Raw genomic sequence first — 21,198 nt, 5'->3', positions numbered from 1 at the left:
TTCTGGGGACAGCTCTTGGCCAGGGAACGAGCCTGCATACTGCAGGGGTGAGAAGGAGTGATTGAAATAGCTGCCATCTTCCAAATTCTTGTTTGTTTTCCATTCTGTGCTGGCATCAGAACTGTGTGTGCCACATCAAGAGAGCCCAACCTGGTTTAAAGCCACAGTATCTTTACCCAAGCCTCAGTCTGAGGAAGGATTAAACCTACAGATCCACCCACGGCCTGGGATCCAGGCACTGGATGAACAGTAATAACTATTAGTTAACAGTGCTAATTAGCTAATAGTACCAGCAAACCATATCCAAAGTGGATGGAGCAGCTGGACCTGGTGGCGCACGTCTGTAATCCCAGCACTTTGGGAGCCCAAGGCCAGCAGATCACTTGAGGTCAGGAATTCGAGACCAGCCTGGCCAACATGGTGAAACACCTACTCTGCTAAAAATACAAAAATTAGCTAGGCGTGGTGGTGCATGCCTGTAATCCCAGCTACTTGGGAGGGTGAGGCAGGAGAATTGCTTGAACTCAGGAGGAGAGGCTGCAGTGAGCCAAGATTGCACCACTGCACTCCAGCCTGGGCAACAGAGTGAGACTCTGTCTCAAAAAAATCAGTTTTGTAGATATCTAGCAATGGGATGAGTTTTGGGTATAATCTGCTGGTATGCAAGGGAATGTGGGAGGCTTCTTTGGGTTGTGTTTGTCCTCAAGGTATGGCCTAGAGGAGAATCTGGAACTTCCTTGGGCCCAGAGAGACAGGTGGTCATGGATCCACCATCATCCTGCCCCTCCAGCTCTTAGCTTTAGACCTCCAGCTAACGCTGATTTTTTATTCTATTTATTTTATGTTTATTTATGTATTTTTCAGGTATACACCAGAAGATCCATTTACTTTTTTTTTTCTGTTTTTATTTTATTTTTTTTATTTTACTTTGCTTTTTTTGTGAGACAAGGTCTGGCTCTGTCACTCAGCCTGGAGTGCAGTGGTACCATCTCTGTTCACTGCCACCTCTGCCTCCTGGGCTCAAACCATCCTCCCACTTCAGCCTCCCAAGTAGCTGGGACTACAGGCGTGCACCACAATGCCTGGCTTTTTTTTTTTTTTTTTTTTTTTTGTAGAGACAGGGTCTCACTATGCCACCAGGCTGGTCTCAAACTCATGAGCTCAAGCAATCCACCTGCCTCAGCCTCCCAAAGTGTTGAATTTACAGGTGTGAGCTACCGCACTCAGCCTCCATTTGCTTTTTAATATCAGCTTTGTTTGACCTTGGCTTAAACATTGATTTTGACCCACAGAATCAGAGTACACAAGATAGGACATAGGAAAGCAAATGGCCATTTTCTTTATCCTAGTCCTATAGGGCATTTGGAACAGCATCAGTATCTAGAAAATAAAGCTGCCATTTAGTGAGCATCTACTCTGTGCCACATGCTATGAGGTAGGTGGGTACTCCTCACATTGCAGGTGACATAGCTCAAGTTCCCACCAGGCCTCTGGGCTCCAGAGCTCTTACTCTCTGCACTGTCCTGTGCTCCCTACACAGTCAGCTGCCATTGAGATTCACACACTGAGTGCTCCTTATTCATTGCGTTGCCAAGGAGGGAGCCATTGTGCCCAGGTCTGCTCCACCTCAGGGCCCAAGAGTCTGGTTCTGCAGGCCTCCCAGCAGCAGGAAGCAAAGTGGGACAGACTGGCAGCCACTTGGCTTATCAAGCCCAGTTCCTTGACCCCCATGGCTTCCTCACATCCTTAACCTATTTTTCCTTTCCATTTAGGGAACATGTCCAGCAGCAGAGTCAAGAACACGGAAAGGTCAGTGCGGTAGCTTTTCCTCATCTAATTGCAATCCCTCCCTCCCTAAACACTTCCCCACGACTCCCTCTGTGGCAGCATCTGCTCACTTTTCTGTGGCAGGAAGCAAGTCCAGGTTATGTTGCCCCTTTGTGTTTCCAGGGCCTGGGCCTCAGGTTTCTGGAGCGACAGAGGCATGTCCAAGAGCAAGTCCAGAGCTGCTGGGCCAGGGCTTCTCCTTTAGAGCCAAGATCCCATGCAGACACTTTGGCTCCTGTGTCCTCTGGCTGTTCCCGGGCATCGCTTGAGGTTCAGCATCCTTTTCCTTCTGATTCAGTAGCAGTTTGGGGGTGGACAGTTTGACAGCTGCCTACTGTTTTCAGAACTGCCAAACTCCCTGAAACTGACAAACTGGCAGATTGATGGACTCCGTCTCCTGGTTCCTCTTGGACAGCAGGAGAGTTTCTCCCCCTGGATGTTTCTGCCAAAGATGCTCTTTCAGTGGCATTTCTTCGTGCACAAGCAGGAGCTAAGAAAAGTCACTTGGCACCTCTCTCATGCTCAAAATTCAAGAAAGTCTATAGGGGAATTGATTGTAATAACTGTCTCAGTTAATTAGAAAGACAAGAAATTGTCACCAAAAAGTAATTAACGAGAGCTGCTTTTAAAGGAGAACAGGCTGTTTTTTGCTTGGGTGCTACAGGTAGCCTCAAGTACAGTTGGGAGCTGTAAGGTGCCAGCCTCTTTGGGGAATCTGTGGCTGTCAGATGGGCCCAGGCTTCCAGCTGCCTTGGCTGCTCCTTCATCAGGACTCCTGGGCACTGTGGGTCCTGATGCCTAAGAGATTTTGTAAGCTATGCAAATAAGTATCTAATAAGGGTGAGTCTCTTAACTGACTCCAAATTTGTCTTCTCAGCACTCCTTTGCCCTATTTTTTCAGGAACCATATTTCACCTGTGGTATTTTTCTACCATCCTGCTACTAAGACAACTAAACACTCTTTATCCCTCTTCCTCTGCTTCCGCTCCAAAAAACCCAGGGTCCTCATGGAGCATTCTGCCTGAGGAGTTGTTCTCAGGTCCTTCAGTATCCTAAGCCTCCAGGAGCAGAGGTCTAGGAAGAACCTGGGACTTTGTGGGACTGACCACTCCCACTCTGCTTTTAGCAGAAACCAGCAGGGGCTGGGTTTCTCCCACCAAACAAGCCAGGTGTCTGATAGTGGTGGCATCTTTGGTTGGTCGATAACCTCCAGAATCCACACACAGGAGCTCGTGTGTCCTGCTGAGGGAGGGCCCATCTAGGGCTGCAGTGTAACTGCAGCCTATCCCCGACAGGTGCAACCTTTCTCCCAGGGGTGGAGGCTGGAGGAGTGGTGCCTCACCCTTCCCACATGGAGAGTGCAGCCTGGGGCAGCATGATTTCCAGCTCTTGCCTGGCTCTTAGGCTTTGGCAGAGCCTCGCCTCTCTGAGCACTTCCTGCATGTGTGGTGCAGGCCCTGTACAGGCAGACAGATAGCTAATGTGTGCATTCCTCCCCTTCCAGTGGCCAGACTGAAGGCACCGTTCCTCAAAATTGAAGATGAAAGCAGGTGAGTGGGACCTCCTCTCTCTGCTTGCCCCTTACTAGGCCTGCACAGAGGAGGGAGGAGTGCTCAGGGGCCTCAAGCTAATGTGAAGACATGGAGCCCCTTAACCCTGCACCTTCATCTTCCTGAGAAGCCACTTTCTCCCACCGTCATGGAGAAGTCTCACACAGACCAGGAGGAACCTCTGAGAGTGGCATTATACAGTGAATAGTCGTTTTGGAGATGAGTCAGAGGTTAATGATCCTGTGTGTGAATTAACCCCATTTAATACTCTGCTCTGTGAGCTCGTGGTGTCCTATGCAGGCTCATTATTGTAGCTCCTTTCTCCCTGGGTGTGTGCCAGCATTTCATGTCGAATCATTACTGACCCAGTCACAGTGCTAGTGCAGTCCAAGACATCATCTTGGCTGAAATGAGGATGCTGGGGGTGGTACTGGGGATTCCCTTGTCAGGCCAGCCTGTACTAGATAAAGCCTTTCTGTTTCGCTTTGAAAAATCCTTTTCTGGCTCATGTTACCTCCTGACAGCCCTGGGTGAAAAAAGCATGAGGAGAGTCTGTCTTCCTAGTGGGGAAAACTGAGGTCAGAGAAAGGAAGGGATTGTGTACAGCCACCTTGCTAATAAACTGCAGCCCAAGGCTAGAATCCAGGTGTCCTGCCTGCCCTGTCTTGTGCCTTCTCTGCCCACCATTATGGCCTCTTACCTGGAGCAGGAGGGCGCCTTTGACATTGTTAACGCGATGAGCTATTAGCAGCCATCTTGGTTATCACTAAATCTTCAGTAAGTACAAGATCAAAAGACTATGTGAATCTATAATTATCTCAAAATTTAAATTTTTTTAAATTTTTTTTCCAAAAAGGCATTTTCAGACCAAATAAAAAATTTGAAATAAGTCCATGTATATCCAGCAGAGACTACTGAGGCCAGAATTGTCTGTGTGCCTCAGGTAGGGCAGCTGGGCAGCTGAGACCCAGCCCCAGAAGCCTGGCATGCCTGCCTGTCCTCCAGACAAGGCCAAGGACCCTTCTCAGCACCTGCAGACAGTGCAGCGCTGGCTTTGGTGGCCCAAAGGCAAGTGGAAAAACCAACGGGATGGTACAGAGGTGCCCCCTTCCAGTTCCAGTGGGATGGAGTGCGTGTTCACCCCCAGCCCCTTCACACCTATTTAAACACAGGTAATCAAGACACATAGGCATGGCTGAGAGGCACTGTCACAGCATCAGTGTCTGCACTGCACATGGCAGGAACTGGAATATCACTGTCACCAGACAGGGGTACATAATGTATGTGCTCCTGGCATTATAGGCCAGAGAGGAGATCCAACTGGAGCTGAGATTTCTTGTGATTTTTTTTTTTTTTTTTTTGAGATGGAGTCTTACTCTTTTGCCTAGGCTGGAGTACAGTGGTGCAGTTTCGGCTCACTACAACCTCTGCCTCCCAGGTTCAAGAGATTCTTCTGCCTCAGCCTCCCGAGTAGCTGGGACTAAAGGTGTTCACCACCATGCCTGGCTAATTTTTGTATTTTTTGTAGAGACAGGGTTTGGCCATGTTGGCCAGGCTGGTCACGAACTGGCCTCAGGTGATCCGCCTGCCTTGGCCTCCCAAAGTGCTGGGATTAAGGTGCCAGCCACTGTGCCCAGCCTCTGGTGATTTTTTATGTGCTGTTTTGAAGCAGGTGCCTTCAAAGCCTGTTAGGCCTATTAGCCTGACCATCCTCAAGTTTCAAGCCTCCTAAGCAGAAACAAAACATCATTGAAGAAGAAGGGAGGTGCCAGGGTTGTGAGGGACATCCCCTTCTCCTTAAGGGTCCGAGAAGACTTATTTGTTAATTCACTGCTGAGCCATAGCACTCTTATTCTGCTCCCCAAGAACCCCCTGGCCTGCACTGTCTCCCCCAGAGCATGGACTATTGCAGCCAAACATGGCGTGCCCAGAAGTTACCTCACTTGTCAGGGTTTGCCGAGTGTACACAGATCACTTCTGTCTCTGCAAGTCTCTTGAATGTTTGCAACTTGCAACTTGAGGCACACTGCCAGAACCACTCAGTCCAGGTCTGACTATCCAGAACCTTCACTATGCCTCTCTTCTCCATTCAGAACACCAGCTCTCAGATGGTTCTAAGGACCAGCAAGAACACTTTACAGAACAGGAAAATCAATGCTCTGGTTTAAACATTCTTCCATTTAGAATCTGCCAGGCTAGAGTCCTCAAAGATTGTTGTAGGGTCAAGAAACAAAATGGGAAAGTGGGAAAAAGTAGATTGGGAGTGTCGAGATGTGGCTTCTGATCTGACCTTGGCCGCTTAACTAGTTGTGAGCCCTTGAGCAAGTCACAGAACCTTTTGGGCTTCATTTCCTTAGATATAAAATAGGATAACACCATTTATTCCACTTCGCCCAGAGGGTGCTTACAGGATTCCAGGGAGGCAGTAAGTATGAGTTTGAAAAGTAGACAGGGAGAACATACGTATTAATTTAACCTGGAAAGGCTGATGAGAATTTTGTTACAGAACTTAAAAGGTGTGGAGATGAGAGTCCACTTCAGGGCTGGAATTCTAGAGTGTTGGGCTAGGCCCCCTCCTCAGTCTTTACCTTCCCCATTGTAGTCAAAGTGGAAGTTTTCTCTGTTGCAGGAAGTTTCGTCCTTTCCATCATCAGTTTAAATCCTTTCCTGAAATTTCTTTTCTGGGACCCAAAGATGCAAGTCCCTTTGAGGCTCCAACGACCCTGGGCAGCATGCACCATACCAGGTGGGTCTTTCTGGTTCCTGAGTACCAAGGGCTGGTTACAGGCCAAAGTCCTCCCCATCGGGGGCCTGCTGGTCAGATTTGGGAATGGCCATGTGTTTGCTCCTTAGGCAAAGTCTATTCTGGGAACGTAGCCCAGAGAAGAGAGACTAGGAATGTTCATCCATTTTATTTTGTGTTCTTTATGCCTACTGAAGAATTTAACTTGAAAAAGAAAGGGAGGTGCCAGGGTTGTGAGGGGCACCCCCTTCTCCTTAAGAGTCTAAGAAGACTTATTTGTTAATTCACTGCTAAGCCACAGCACTCTTACCCTGCCCACCCCCCAGAACCCCTGGCCTGCACTGTCTCCCCCAGAGCATGGACCATTGCAATCAAACATGGTGTGTCCAGCAGTTACCTCACTTGGCAGGGTTTACTAGTATACACAGAGGACAATAGGCTGCTTTCTCAGACTCATGTCTATAGACCACCATCATCAGAGTCCCCTGGGGTCTCATTAAAAATACAAGTTCCAGCTGGGCACAGCAGCTGATGCCTGTAATCTCAGCACTTTTTGAGAGGCCAAAACAGGAGGATAGTGTGAGGCCAGGAGTTTGAGACCCTCTTGGGCACACAAACATAGAAAGACCCTGTCTCTACAAAAAAAAAAAATAAGAATGTAAAAAATTATGAGTCGGGCACAGTGGCTCATGCCTGTAATCCCAGGACTTTGGGAGGCCAAGGTGGGCAGATCACTTGAGGTCAGGAGTTTGAGACAAGCCTGGCCAATATGGTGAGACCCCGTCTCTACTAAAAATACAAAAAAATTAGCCCAGCATGGTGGCGTATGCCTATAATCCCTGCTACTTGAGGGGCTGAGGCAGGAGAATTGCTTGAACCCGGCAGGCAGAGGTTGCAGTGAGCTGAGATTGTGCCACTGCGCTACAGCCTGGGCGATGGAGGAAGACTCCTTCTCAAAAAAAAAAATTAGTCAAGCATGATGACAAGTGCCTGTAGCCCCAGTTACTCAGATGCTGAGGCAAGAGGATCATTTGAGCCCAGGAGTTCAAGGTTGCAGTGAGCTATGATTGTGTCACTGTACTCCAACCTGGGTGACAGAGTGAAACCTTGTCTCAAAAAAAAAAAAAAAAAAAAGAAAGATGTAGGTTCCTAAACTCCACTCCACATCTATGGAATCAGAATCTCTGATGATGGAGCTCCAAAAGCAGTATTCTTACAAGCTCCCAGCTGATTTCAGTGCATATCAAAGTTTAAACTGGTTAGGCCAAACATCAGGAATAAGTAAAGGGTGGGGTTGCGGGGGAAGATTACTGCATTATGTAGCTCGTGGCTTGTGGGCTTGTTAATGTTCCTACTTTACAGATGTTTGAGAATTTGAACCTTCATTAACCAAAGTAGAGAAGTGATGGGTGAAATGCCTTCTCAGACCCTTTCTAACTTCTGGGCTATGGAGTTATAGACCAGGATAGAACAGAGCAGAATCTCAACCCTAGAGTTCCTAGGGCCAAGGAGAGTCTGTGGATTCCATTAGCTGATGAAGGCTGTGGGTCAGAAAATAGTACAAACAGGAGGGAAAAAATTAAGGGAATGTGGCAGTCAATGGAATGGGAGCAAGGAGAGAAAGAGGTGAGGTTAAGTCCCAATACAAGGGATACCAGAGAGAGCCAGTCAGAAGGTGGCCCAGGCTTGGCGCTGGCAGGGATGCTAGACCTGGGATGGCCTTGGGATCACAGAGGAGCTAAGAGGCTATAAAGGGAAGATGAAGCGGTGAAGCTTTGGTATCTGCATGTGAGGAGCCTAGGCAGGGCATTAGCCCTGGGGTGTGTGTGTGTGTGTGTGTGTGTGTGTGTGTGTGTGTGTGTGTAGAAAATCTGTGTAGGAGGAGGAGTTTAAATTTTTACATTTTTTAAATCATTATATTTTGGTTTAAAATTTGAGTTACAAATGGTTTAATGTGAAAAGTCTATATTCCACACCCAGTATCCAGTTCTATCCCCCCACCGGTGAACTCCCAGGGGTAGAGGCTGGAGATCTGAGTGGTGCCTCACCCCTGCCAAATGGAGAGCGCAGCCTGGGTTGGCATGAAAAGAAAAAGCAAGTAAGATCCAGCACAGTAAATACTACGCCCAGGCGGGAGTGCAATGGCGCAATCTCCACTCACTGCTCTGCCTCCTGGGTTCACAAGATTCTCCTGCCTCAGCCTCCTGAGTAGCTGGGATTACAGGTGTACACCACTATGCCCAGCTAGTTTCTTGTATTTTTAGTAGAGACGGGGTTTTATTATATTGGCCAGACTGGTCTCGAACTCCTGACCTCGTGATCCACCTGCCTTGGCCTCCCAAAGTGCTGGGATTTACAGGTATGAGCCACCACACCAAGCCTATATGATTTTTTATGTAAGAAGAGGGAACAAAGGATACACATATACTTGTATATTCATGAACTATCTCTGGAGATAGGCCATGCCTGTAATCCCAGCACTTTGGGAGGCCAAGGGGGAAGCATCACTTGAGGCCAGGAGTTCAAGACCAGCCTGGGCAACATGAAACCCCATCTCTATTTTTATATTTTAAAAAATCTGGCCACAGCGATTTATGCCTGTAATCCCAGCACTTTGGGAGGCTGAGGCAGGTGAATCACTTGAACTCACGAGTGTGAGACCAGCCTGGGCAACATGGCGAAACCCCACCTCTACTAAAAATACAAAAATTAGCCAGGCGTGGTGGTGCAAGCCTGTAGTCTCAACTACTCAGGAGGCTGAGGCTGGGGAATTGCTTGAGCCTGGGAAGTGGAAGTTGCAGTGAGCCAAGGTGGTGCTTCTGCACATCAGCCGGGGTGACAGAGTGAGACCCTGTCTCAAAAAAAAAAAAAAAAAAGAATTTGTATTTCCTTTTATGACTGCAGGGTATTCCATTATTCCATTGTATGAAATGTATTTACTGTATTTTATTTAACCTTTATTTAACCTATTTTATTCATTTTTTAACCTTATTCAGTCTCTTATTCATGGATGCTTATATTAGCTCCAGTGAAAATCGTGTTCAGAGTAAATCTGCAATTCAAGCGTATTTGTGGAATAAATTCCTAAAGATAGAAATATTGGGTCAAAAGATGTATGCATTTATAATTTTGATAAATTCAGCCAAATGGCTTTTTATGGAGGGGATACCAACTTTTATGTTCACCTGCACTGCCTGAGAGAGGCTGTTTCCATCCCCTTGCCTAATGCTGTGACTGGCAGGTATGTTAACCTCCAGTATAACAGATTAAAAACTGTATCTCAGTATAATTATAATTTTTGTTTTTTCTTATTATGAATGAAGCTAAGTATGTTTGCATATGTTTGGTTGTTTGAATTTCTTTTTATGTGACCTTCTTTATATCCTTTGCCCATGATTAATTTGGGTTATTGATCACTAATGATTTGTAAGGAGTCCTTCTCATATTAGAGAAATGAGCCCTTTGTAGTTGTAAATATTTTCTTTTCTCTGCTCACTGCAACCTCTACCTCCCAGGCTCAGGCGATCCTCCCACCTCAGCACCCCAAGTAACTAGGACTACAGGTGCACACCACCACACCTGGCTAATTTTAATATTTTTTTGTAGAGATGATATTTCGCCGTGTTGCTCAGGCTGATCTCAAACTCCTGGGCCCAAGCGATCCTCCCGCCTTGGCCTCCCAAAGTACGGGGATTACAAGTGTGAGCCACCACACCTGGTGGTTGTAAATATATATAGATACATATATATATGTATATATATATTTAAATTTATTAAATATATTTAATATATATTTAATAATTTTATATATATTTATATATTTATTTATTTCTAAGCCTCCCTGACCAGAGAAGTTGTAAATATTTTTAAAAGACAACAAAATCCCAAGTTTGTGGTTTGTCTTTTAACTTTGCTGTATTAGTCCATTTTCATACTGCTCTGCAGACCTGTCTGAGACTAGGTAATTTGTAAAGGAAAGTGGTTTAATTAACTCATAGTTCAGCAAGGCTGGGGAGTCCTCAGGAAACTCACAATCATGGTGGAAGGCAAAGGGGAAGCAAGGCACCTTCTGCACAAGGTGGCAGGAAGGAGAAGTGCTAAGCGAAGGGGGAAGAACCCCTTAGGAAACCATCAGATCTCATGAGAACTGACTATCACAAGAACAGCTTGGGGGAAACCACCCCCATGATTCAATTGCCTCCACCCGGTCTCTCCCTTGACACTTGGGGATTATGGGAATTATAGGGATTACAATTCAATATGAGACTTGGGCGGGGACACAAAGCCTAACGTATCATTTGCTAATGATGCTTTTGCCATGTATACATATTTTAAAGTTGTATAGAGCTAAATGTATGAGTTTTTCTGTATATCATCTGGGTTTTGTGTCATACTTAGGAAGTCTTTAAAAGGAATGTTTTAGACTTGTTGAGTTTGCTGGATAGCCAGATAGAAACACCCTTTGGTTGTTAGAAATATGGGGCTAATATTCAGATAAGTCAGGCTTGGCCGGGCACAGTGGCTCACGCCTGTAATCCCAGCACTTTGCGAGGCCAAGGCAGGAGGATCACTTGAGTTCAGGAGTTCAAAAACAGCCTGGCCAACATGGTAAAACCCCATCTCTACTGAAAATACAAAAATTAGCCAGGCGTGGTGGCGGGCACCTGTAATCCCAGCTACTCTGGAGGCTGAGGCAGGAGAATGGCTTGAGCCCAGGAAGCAGAGGTTACAGTGAGCTGAGATTACACCACTGCACTCCAGCCTGGGTGACTAAGCTAGACTCTGTCTCAAAAAAAAAAAAAAGAGAGAGGACAGAGATAAGACCGGCTGCCCACAGGGAGATCTTGCTCCCTCTCTTGCCATTCTTAGATGAGTGGTACCAAGCTCAGGCCAGCCTTCCTGCCTGCCCAGCCCCTTGGCCATCTTGGTCCTTCCCCTCCCTGGCCTAGGCTCTAGGTAGGCGCGAAGTAGGGGCTCTTCCCCCAAGGGCCCCAGCAGTAACCACTTTGCCGCACCATGTACCCTCCCCAGAGAATCCAAGGATGGAGAGCCAAGCCCAAGATCAGCTGCCCAAACCGTGCCCAGGAGGAAGAAAGGCTACTGCGAGTGCTGCCAAGAGGCCTTTGAGGAGCTCCACGCTGTGAGCCCCTTCCCCACTCAGCAGCTGCTCCCAGAGTGTCCTGAGGGAGCCTGCCCACTGGGGATGAGTCCTTCCTGCTCAGTCTCCATGCTGCTGTGGTGTGGAGCCAGAGCATGTGCTGGGAGGTCAGCTTGGGTGTCCCCTTCCCTGCAGGCCTCATCTAATGCCCTGTCCTCCTCTCACCCCCTGGCAGCATCTTCAGAGTGCCCAGCACCGGGGCTTTGCCCTAGAAGCCCGTCCATACGCAGAGGTGGACAGGATCATCGCCCAGCTCAGCCACAGTTTTGCAGACATCCCTTTTCAGGCCAGTCTCCCCAGGTGAGTGCCACACTGGCAGGCACAACTGCGTCTGCACTCTCCTCTGTTGCCCTCTAGGTGGGAAGAGACCTCAGGTTGGTGGCTGCTGGGACCAGACTGTGATGTTTTTCTCTTTTCTCACCTTTTCCCCTCATCCTTGGTCCTATTTGTTTTGGGGTGGCCAAAAAAAAATAAAAAGACCTCCATTTGTGGCTTCAGTTGATCAAGATTAGACCTAGACCAGACTGTGGCTCCCTTCCTACCCCACGGGCTTTGATGTGGATGATAAGCAGTTCTGGCTGGGAGCAGGAGGAGTAGTTCCTGGGCCCCTCCCAGATGGGTAAAGAGCAAAGTCTTTCTCCCTCTCTGGAAGTCACCCCTAGAAGGAACCACTGCATGGGGTTTGGTGGGAATTCCAGGTCCCTCTGAGCCCAGCTTCCCCTTTCTGCCAGCAAGGCAGACCCTCTCCCACCTGGGGCAGTAGCTTCACCTCTCACCCCAAATCTCCATCTCAAGCTCAGCTCTCACAGCCAGGCACTGCACTGCTTTCTCCAGTTGCCAAAGGGCACAGCCTCTTCTGTGAAATAATTAAATGGAAGAGCCTCTAACCTGTTCCTCTGGTGGGCCCCAACCACAGGCTGCAGAGCCAAGAGAAGTACACACGGTGCTGGCTGCTACAGCAGGTTCAGACTCAAACAGGAGAACTTTCACACAAGGCCCCAGAGTAGGCAGCTCTCAGCACATGCACTGCCAGCTGCGGCAGCTCTCCCTGTGCCCTCAGCCCTGGGCCAGGCCTGCTGTGGAGTTGACACCTGCAGCTCACTGAGTGTTTCTGTCCCAACAGGTGGTCAGGTTCCCTGGCTTCTGACTGTGACCCTCTCTTTCCTGAGACTCTGCACCCCTGCCAGCTCTCCCATCCCAGGGCAGCATCTCCCAGGATGAGGAAAGAAGACAGCTGCCAGGCATCAGGCTTCTCAGAGCAGGATGGGACAGTGGACAGCATGCAGGCACCAGCTGAATGTGCAGGGACTGGTGAGGTACCTGGACCTATAGCAAACTGCCCAGACCTGGAGGGGTCAGTTGATGTGTTTGTGGACCACCCAGGGACACCGGTGTCCAGGAGCCCTGCTTGCCAATACCTCCTGCCTAGCTCTGGTTTTATGGAACTCTCCTCTGACCCAGACTTGGCACTTGTTGGCCACAAGCGGAAGGTTCAGTTCCCCAGTGGCAGTGCTGAGAAGAGAGCAGGGGCCTCCTGGCCACAGGCTTCATTTTTTGTCCCAAGAGCCCCCAGCCCCTGTGGTACCAGGACAACCAGTGGCAAGCATCTTCCCTCTCTTCCTCTTCCAGGCCATGAGTCTAGGCACCTTGCCTCCCTCCTGCCCTCATGTCACTCACAGACCTGCCTCTCTCTCCCAGACCCCTTCCCCTGGCAGCTCACAGACAGACCAGCAGAGTTCTGGGCCACACAGCCCCCCTGGCCAGAGGGAGAGTGGCCTCCAGGGCCTGAAGATTCTGAGTGTGCAACCCCTGGCCCTGAATCCCAGGAGGCTGGCCAGCTCCCCAGCTGCCCCATAGCTCCAGGCTGGCCATCAGCCCCGCTGCACTCAGCTACCAGTGAGCAGCCCTCAGGAGCACCTGCAGAGAGCAAGTCTACCTCTCTCCCCAAGCCCTGGCCAGCCAGTGCAGAAGCCAGCTGCTCCCGGTGCCTCTGGGCCCCCCAGCCTCTCCAGGTGCCCTGCCTCCCTGTCTCCCGGCCCCGGCCCCAGCCCCAGCCCCAGCCCCATGCTGGCAGAGAGCTGCTCCTGTGAGTCCCCAAGGTGCTTGGCTCTTCACGGGGCCAGGCAGCTCCAGACTGAAGGGCCAAAGACACAACTTATTCTTCTGCTGGGTGCCGCACACCCGGCCAGGGCTGATCAGGACACAGGAGGGGCAGAGCCCCAGCACTTCCCCAAAAGAGCCAGAAGGAGGCCTGGGCCTGGCCTTTGAAGTCCAGTAAGCAGCTGTCACATTCGGCTCCAGCCGACAGAGCCAGCCCTCCCACTGGCCAGGTCTTTGGGAGAGAATCTGGGCTGGGGGCTGCCCTCTCCTACTCCCGCCTCCACCATGTTCCTAACCAGGCAGAGTCTACAGTGGGCTTACCCAGCCGAGGCCGGCCGCCCATGCCAGGAGGCAGAGGTGAAGTTGGCATGGGGAGGGACCACAAAGGAGTTGGGGCAGCAGGAATCCTGGCCCAGCTTCCTGGCCCTCTGCAGGCCCTTGCCTCTGCAGAGCTGAGGGTTAGCTGTTGGTGTTCTCCACCCCCAACCCCAGCCTCCTTTCCCACGAGCATGTGGCCGCTCTTGCTTTCCGAAATGCCTGTGTTCATCCCCTCCCCCAGCCCCCCACACTCCCGCACACAGATCCTCAGGAACATATGAAGCAGAGGAGGGGCTCGGGCTGTGCCACTCACAGAGCTCCCTCCCCCAGGCACTTAGTTGGAGCCCAGCACTGACCTTTCCCCTGAGCCCAGGATGTGGAACCCCTCTCAGCGCTTCTCTGTCTCCTCAGCTTGAGCTGCCCACCCGGAGTTCGGCTATTCCAGGGCCAGTGTGTCACCTGCCAACTTCCACTCACCCTCCTCCCTCACTCCCTCCTCTCTTTCCCCAAGGACCTCCCCCTATTTCTGGCAGCCAAGCCATTAATCTGGAGACAGAAATGGGTTTGCTATCGATTCTCTGGCCACTTTTTTTTTCATTACAATTTGTACTGTGGTTCTTCTCACCCTTCTCTGCATCCATGCATTTGTCTCTTTAAATGTTGAAGTTCCCGGAAGCCTGGCGCTATTCTGTGTCTCCTTTCAGAGAAAGAAAGGGGGGCCCAGCTGCGGGTGAGGACCCAAGTTCTTAGTTTGGAAATAGAGCAACTGTGTGTACAGCCCACCTTAGAGGTCATGTTACCCCCTTCCTGTTAAGTTTTATAATGAATTTTGGTTCAGGAAATGTAAATAAATTTGTTAATAACAAATAGCAAGGAGATGGGGCTGGAGTGCCATGTGTTGGTCCTTGATCTGCCCTCCAGTGACCCAAGGCAGGGCTGCGGGCCAGCAGGGAATCATTGGATGGTGGGATGGGGCTTCCTGCAAGCTGTACATGTGTGAGTGCCACAGCCCTCCTGCCAGCCTTCCCCAAGGGCTCCGGGAGCAGGGCAGCCTCTGTCCCTGCCCAGCCTCCTTTACCCAGTCTCATCCTGTCACCTACTTGGCTCTGCTGCCTGGGGAGTGGCCACCTGCGGAGATCATGCCCCTCACTCCCTCCCAAGGAAACTCCTTTGCCCCGGCTGACATTCCTGCTAAGGGCTCACTCTTCTTCCCTGAAGCCAGACCGTAGCTTATGTCTGGACACTGCTGGGTATATCCCTTTCTTTTTGTGACATGGGATTGCCTCATTCCCCATGACACCACCCCTCTGCATGAGGAAGTTGCCCCTCGCCCCTTTCTCAGACTGATACCTTTGCCTGCTGCTCACAAAAAGCCCATGCTGCCAGATTCCGATGCCCTCATTGCCAGCTACCCAGGACCCAATCCCTGAACCTCACATCTGGCTGCCCTTGCCTTCCCCTCCCATCTCAATGATCGTGACCTTGGACATCTCTGCCAGGCCAAACCCCAAGGCTGGAACACTCCTCAGCCATTTCTCCATTGCAGCTTCCCGGCTGTAGATTCAAGTTAGAGATGGACCCAGAACACCTGAGACCTGATCCAGGATGGACGGGTGCTGCTTGATGTGAATGAGGTCCCACAGTGGCTCCTTAGGGTGAGCACTCTCAGACTCCCTTCTACTCCAGCCCCCTTTCCACATCCCCCGCCCTCCCCAGAGGACCTTGACCCAGACCCAGTGGGCACTGCTCCATCCTGCAGTCAGTCCCCTTTCAACATCATCTTGCTGTTTCTGCTTCAAAGGAAGCGGTATCCTCCCTCCCCAAGTCACGCTGTCTGTCCTTGGCCCTCCAGCCCAGCAAGCCAGCCACCATTTTCGGTTTCCTTCTCAGACTTGCCACCTCTCCTTCCCTCTGCCCAAAATGCCATGCTCTATCCTGGAAAATACTCATGTTGATTCAGTAAATCAACTTCAAATACTTGAAGACTCCCACCTTCTGTCCACCTCCTATTCACCTCCTTCCCCTTCTACACTTCCTTCCTGGGTTGCTCTGCCTGAGGCATCCCACTAGGATCATCTATTCCAAGGTCATGGACAGGCTACTAATGGCCAAAGTTGGTTCCTTTTCTCCTTTCTTTCCTCCTTGAAGCCTGGCTCCCTTGGTCCTGGCAGCCCCTCAGTGGCCTGGTTCTCCTGTCCCCCTGCCCTTCCTCACCATTGCCCATTCCCTCATTCATTCATTTAGCAGAGGCCTTGCCGTCTGCCCTGAGTCAGCTCTGAGACACCTGAAGAGCCCTCCAACTCCCTCAGACTAGATTCCAAGGCCTTTGTTCTCACCTCTTTTCGCTGACCCTTTCACTTCTCAGCAGATGTGACCAATTGGTAGCTCCACCCCAACGCCCTTCTGCCAGGTGGAATGCGGGGGCTAGCTGCCCCAACTCATACTGTGACCTTGGGAAAAGGCCTTTATTACTCAGGCCTCAGTTTCCTCATCTTTAAGGGGTTTGGATGAGATGATGTCAGGGGCCTTTTCCATAATAAAATACCGTGACCACCAGCAAACCTTTTATGTCCTTCCCTGTCCTGCCACCAGCATGAGTGTGGCATACCCAAGAACTCTTTCTCATCCTGGACCTTGGCTCCCTTCCTAGGGGAGTTTCAGCTGTGCCCAGCTCACACTGTTTTCTTGATCTAAAAATGGAGATAATCTAGGCTGGGCGTGGCGGCCCATGCCTGTAATTCCAGCACTTTGGGAGGCTGAGTCAGGCAGATCACTTGAGGTCAGGAGTTCGAGACCAGCCTGGCCAACATGGCGAAACCCTGTCTCTACTAAAAATACAAAAATTTGCCGGGTGTTTGGCACATGCCTGTAGTCCCGGCTACTCGGGAGGCTGAGGCAGAAGAATTGCTTGAACCCAGGAGGTGGAGGTTGTAGTGAGCCGAGACTGCGCCACTGTGCTCCAGCCTGGTAACAGAGCGAGACTCCGTCTAAAAAAAAAAAAAAAAAAAAAAAGTACAAAAGTTAACCGGGCATGATGGCAGGCACCTGTAATCCCAGCTACTGGGGGGCTGAGGCAGGAGAATCACTTGAACCTGGGAGGCAGAGGTTGCAGTGAGCTGAGATTGTACCACTGCACTTCAGCCTGGGCAACAGAGCAACACTCTGTCTCAAAAATAAATAAATAAAAATAAAAAATGGAGGCAATCGTAGTTGCTACCTTGCTAGGAAGTCACAAGAATGAAATTAGATGTGTTTGTGAGGTATGTGGCACAGAGCTCAGCACACTGTCTCAACAACATTACCCACAGGTACACATGCCTGTGAGGCCTCCCTCCTAGACTTACATAGAGCTTATTCTCACAATCTCCCACCTGGCGGTGTCCCTTGGTGACCGGCGTCCTCATCTTGGTGTGCATTTGTAAATGAAGCTGCTGAGGGGCACTGTGAGACCACCTGTTCCAGGCCCCCTCCCAAGGGCCAACTCTCCTCTGCTCCAGGAGGATCCCTTGTGTGGAAGAGAAGTGGCAGTTGGGCCCTTATGGGTGTGACCATATTTGTGCCCCACAAGCCTCTCAAAGGATGAGTGTGCCTGGGATCCTGGTGCCCCAGGTGCCCCCAACTTCTCCATTGGCGAAGGCTGAGAGCTTCAGAGATTAAAACCTGAGAGGGAGGAGCATGAGGTTTCCCGGGAGAGCTGTGCAGATGAGAACGATCCTTGGACCCTGGGTTGGCATCTAAGAGGAAGCAGGGTGAACTTCCTGTCCAATGCTGGGCACTTCCCCTCCTGCCACCCCTCCACGTCACGTCATTAGGCTGAGGTTCTCTCCATGTAGGGTAGAGAGAGGGCCCCAGGGCCCCCAAGCCATAGAGAGGCCTGGGGTCCTGGGCAAGAAAGGGCCAGGAAGCCGGTCTGCTCCTCGGTGCAAGCTGAGAGTGAGCCCTTTTCATGCACCAGATGCTGCTTCAAGCATGGGCGGCGCAGCCATCATCCCCTGACAGCAGCACCACGAGGGAGGTGCTTTTCTAACCCCCGTGTCATGGATGAGGAAACCAAGGCCCAGAGAGGCCAGTGGGCTTGCTCAAGGACACCCAGCCAGTTCTTGGGGGAAGCAGGATTGGGACCCCAGCCTGGAGCCCTCAACCCTGCCCTTGCCCACCGCACCATCTTGCCCCCTTGACTAGCATGGTCTGTGCTACAGGCCTCGAGGCTGGACACCAGACCTGGAGGGCCTCCACTGGCAGGAATCACTGCCCATGGTACCACCCCAGGCCTGGGGGTAGCCAGTACCCCATCCTTACCTGCAGTTGCAGAGACAGGTCTTGGCCCCACATCCCTGGCTTGGCCCGTGTGCAAGAAAATTGGAGAGAATTGGCTGAAGGGTTGGAAGAGCAGCAGAAAGAAGGAGGCCCCAGCCCTAGGGGAGGGGGGGTCCTAAGGGAGGCCAGAGCACAACCCCTAGGCAGGGCCCCACAGCTCCCTCAGCGAAGACAACCCCAAGGGTGGCATCAGGCAGCAGAAACAGTGGCCTCAGCCTCAAGGGATGGGCATAGGGACCGAAGGAGCCAGCCTTAGCTGTGGAGTTGGGGTGGTGCCCCCTAAGGAACCCTATGTTTGAGGAGAAGACACAGGCCTGCTCCAATCTAAGCAGAAAACAGCCCTTGCTATCAGGGTCAGGTCTGACAGGGAGACAGCCCTGTTCTGAAGTCCCAGTCTTATGAGGGGCCACCAATGAGAAGACAGACAGCCCTGACCTTAGGAGGGAAGGTGGGTGAGGGAATGTGAAGCAAGCTTTCTGTGTGGGGAACCCACGACCCCTAAGAGAACTGAGGCAAGCACAAGACAGGGGAGGTAGAACCTCAGGGGCTGGGGACTGTGGTCAAGGGAGAGGCAAGAGGTCTTGCCAAAGTGCTGTAATCCCAGTACTTTGGGAGGCTGAGGCTGGAGGATCACTTGAGTCCAGGAGTTCAAGACTAGCCCGGGCAACATAGCAAGAACCCCATCTCCACAAAAAATTTTTAAATAGCCAAGCACTGGCCTCATGCCTGTAATCCCAGCACCTTGGGAGGCTGAGATGAGTGGATCTCTTGAGTCCAGGAGTTGAGACCAGCCAGGACAATATGATAAAACCCAATCTCTCAAAAATACAAAAATGCTGGGCACAGTGGCTCACGCCTGTAATCCCAACACTGAGAGGCCGAGGTGGGCGGATCACTTGAGGTCAGGAGTTCAAGACCAGCCTGGCCAACATGGCAAGAACCCATCTCTACTAAAAATACAAAAATTAGCCAGGCATGGTGGTGCATACCTGTAATCCTAGCGAGCTGGGAGGCTGAGGCAGGAGATTCACTTGAACCCGGGAGGTGGAGGTTGCAGTGAGCCGAGATTGCACCACTGCATTCCAGCCTGGCAACAGAGTGAGACTGTGTCTCAAATAAATAAAAAAGAAAAAAGAAAGGTCTAGGCCAGGCACAGTGGCTCACACCTGTAATCCTAGTACTTTGGGAGGCCAAGGCAGGCGGATTGCCTAAACTTAAGAGTTTGAGAACGGCCTGGGCAACATGGTGAGACCCCGTCTCTATTAAAAATACAAAAAAATTAACCGGGCATGGTGGCACATGCCTGTTGTCCCAGCTACTTGATAGGCTGAGGCAGGAGAATCACTTAACCCCAGAGGCGGAGGTTTCAGTGAGCCAAGATCACACCACTTCACTCCAGCCTGGGCGACAGAGCGAAACTCTCTCCAAAAAAATAAACAAGTTTTAAAAAAATAAGTTATAGCCAGATCTGCTGGGAGCTGGGGAACCCAGGAATATAAGTGGCTATGGGGGCCAGGGAGTCATATGACTGAGTCCCCACTGGAACTAGCCCAGAGTGTCACCAAGGAGAATCACTCTTAGGGCCCATCAGGTCTCCCCAACAGGAAGTTAGGGTCCCAGGGCCGCTGATGTGGTAGGAACGTGTTGTCTGGTGAAGGGGCCTGGACCACGAACTAGGCTTGCTCTGTGGTCTTGAACGTGTTGGAGGACCCAGACTCTCCCAGTCCCAGGCCTCTACTGTGAAATGACAAATCTCATCCAGGCTTCTGGGGGGCACTCCTGATCAGGACTTGCTGATGTGGCCCTGGGACATGGGCAGCCTGGGGCAGGACAGCCACCTTGGTGTCTGATGTGTGTGGTGATGTGCAAGGGACCAGATATACCAGTCCTCTCTGGTTTCAAACAGAGGACAGAGGAAGTAGGACTAGGGATAGCTAAGAGGAGTGGGCCTGGAGTATGGGAGGTGCCTCTCACTGACCAGCCTTGTAACTTTGGGAAGCTCATATAACCTCTCAGAGCCTCAGTTTCCCCATCTGTAAAATGGGGAGCACAATCTCTCCCTCTGGACTCATTGTGAGTTTCCAGGGAATACCACGTAGTAGGCCCTCATTCCCAGGAGCCTCTTCGCGCCTACATCTTGGAGGAGGTTCTTGAGATGTCTCCAGAGCCAAGGAAGAATTGGCTCAGCCTTGCTGAGCATCTGGGTCTGGCATGGCAGGTGGTTGGGGGTGGGGGGGAGTCACTTCGTTCCCTGCATTGATGTCAGCGCCTCCTGGGAAATCGCCTTCTCACCTCTCCAGGGCCTAAAATAGAGCAGGGGGGTGGGGGGGTGTCACAAGCCAGAGGCAGCTCCCTCATCCCCAGCAGAGGCCCTGGATCCTTGGGAAAGCAGAGGACCCAGGAAGGGGTTCCCTGCCTCCAATCTTGTTCTTCAGCGATCTGTGGTCCCCTAGTATGGGTACCAAAAAGGTCAGGGTGGGGCCTCATCAGCAGCCCACCCACCTTGCCCTGCCACACCCCACACTATCTCAGGTACCTGGCCCTCAGCACCTATAGCAGAAGTCTGAGGTCCCAGTCCTGGTATTGGGACCCATCGTCCCCAGGAGCTGGGTGGAGGGCACAGCTGGGGATGTAGGTTGGGAGGTCCAGTATTTTGCAGACACGGCAGCCTAGTCTGACCAGAGAGGGGAGGCTGGGGAATTCTAGAGATGTCTTCTGCTCATAAGGATTGGGACTAGCAAGGGAGGGGGAGCCATGGGCCATGCTAGCAGCATGTAAGTGACCTGGCCAGTTTATATTTTGTCTAGGGAGAAGTACAGGGTGCCTGTGAGAGACTCAGGAGCCCAGAAGGAGATGCCGCCCTTCCTGATGGTTGGAGTGACAGCGATCCCTGAAGCCCTCCTGGAGGCCGGGCATCTTTGGCGGGGAGAAGCAGCCGATGGGAAGGGGTCTGGACGGCGAGCGTGGGAGGACTCCGCAGTGACACGACCCGTGGGGAAAGGGCAAGAAATCCTGGAGCGGGGCGTTCGCCAAGAGCCTCTGCCCACCCCAACCCCAGCTCCCACAGCCTGGGGTCAATCGGGGCACTCAGGGCTGGGGCTGGGGCAGCCTCTCTGGGTACCACTACCGAGGGCGAACGCGGCCGCAGCAGCCACACACACCCCCCCTCCCAGCCCCAGACGGAA

At 51.3% G+C, this 21,198-nt stretch overlaps 1 protein-coding gene across 10 annotated transcripts in view; it reads left to right on the top strand.

Annotated features, from left to right (window-relative positions):
* DBF4B (DBF4B-CDC7 kinase regulatory subunit) overlaps positions 1–21,184 on the top strand; it is a 41,641-nt gene extending 20,457 nt beyond the window's left edge. For 8 of the 10 annotated variants that reach the window (XM_064369752.1, XM_064369750.1, XM_064369749.1 and 5 more), the window contains 6 exons: positions 1,773–1,809; positions 3,332–3,377; positions 6,007–6,123; positions 11,152–11,260; positions 11,454–11,578; positions 12,402–14,833. In XM_064369752.1, coding sequence (XP_064225822.1) covers positions 1,773–1,809; positions 3,332–3,377; positions 6,007–6,123; positions 11,152–11,260; positions 11,454–11,578; positions 12,402–13,368 — 1,401 coding nt within the window. In that variant the 3' untranslated portion in view covers positions 13,369–14,833. Of the gene's footprint in view, positions 1–1,772; positions 1,810–3,331; positions 3,378–6,006; positions 6,124–11,151; positions 11,261–11,453; positions 11,579–12,401; positions 14,834–15,242; positions 15,709–20,820 lie in introns of those variants that run through there. The other 2 variants (XM_064369755.1, XM_064369754.1) reach the window with 2 other exon arrangements.
* The last annotated feature ends 14 nt before the right edge of the window (positions 21,185–21,198 follow it).

This window comes from Aotus nancymaae, unplaced genomic scaffold (assembly GCF_030222135.1).
Source record: "Aotus nancymaae isolate 86718 unplaced genomic scaffold, 86718_ANA_hifiasm-v0.15.2.pri h1tg000089l, whole genome shotgun sequence".
Taxonomy (NCBI): Eukaryota; Metazoa; Chordata; class Mammalia; order Primates; family Aotidae; genus Aotus; species Aotus nancymaae.
Note: the sequence above shows the minus strand (reverse complement) of the source record. Positions and strands in the feature narration are given on the sequence as shown.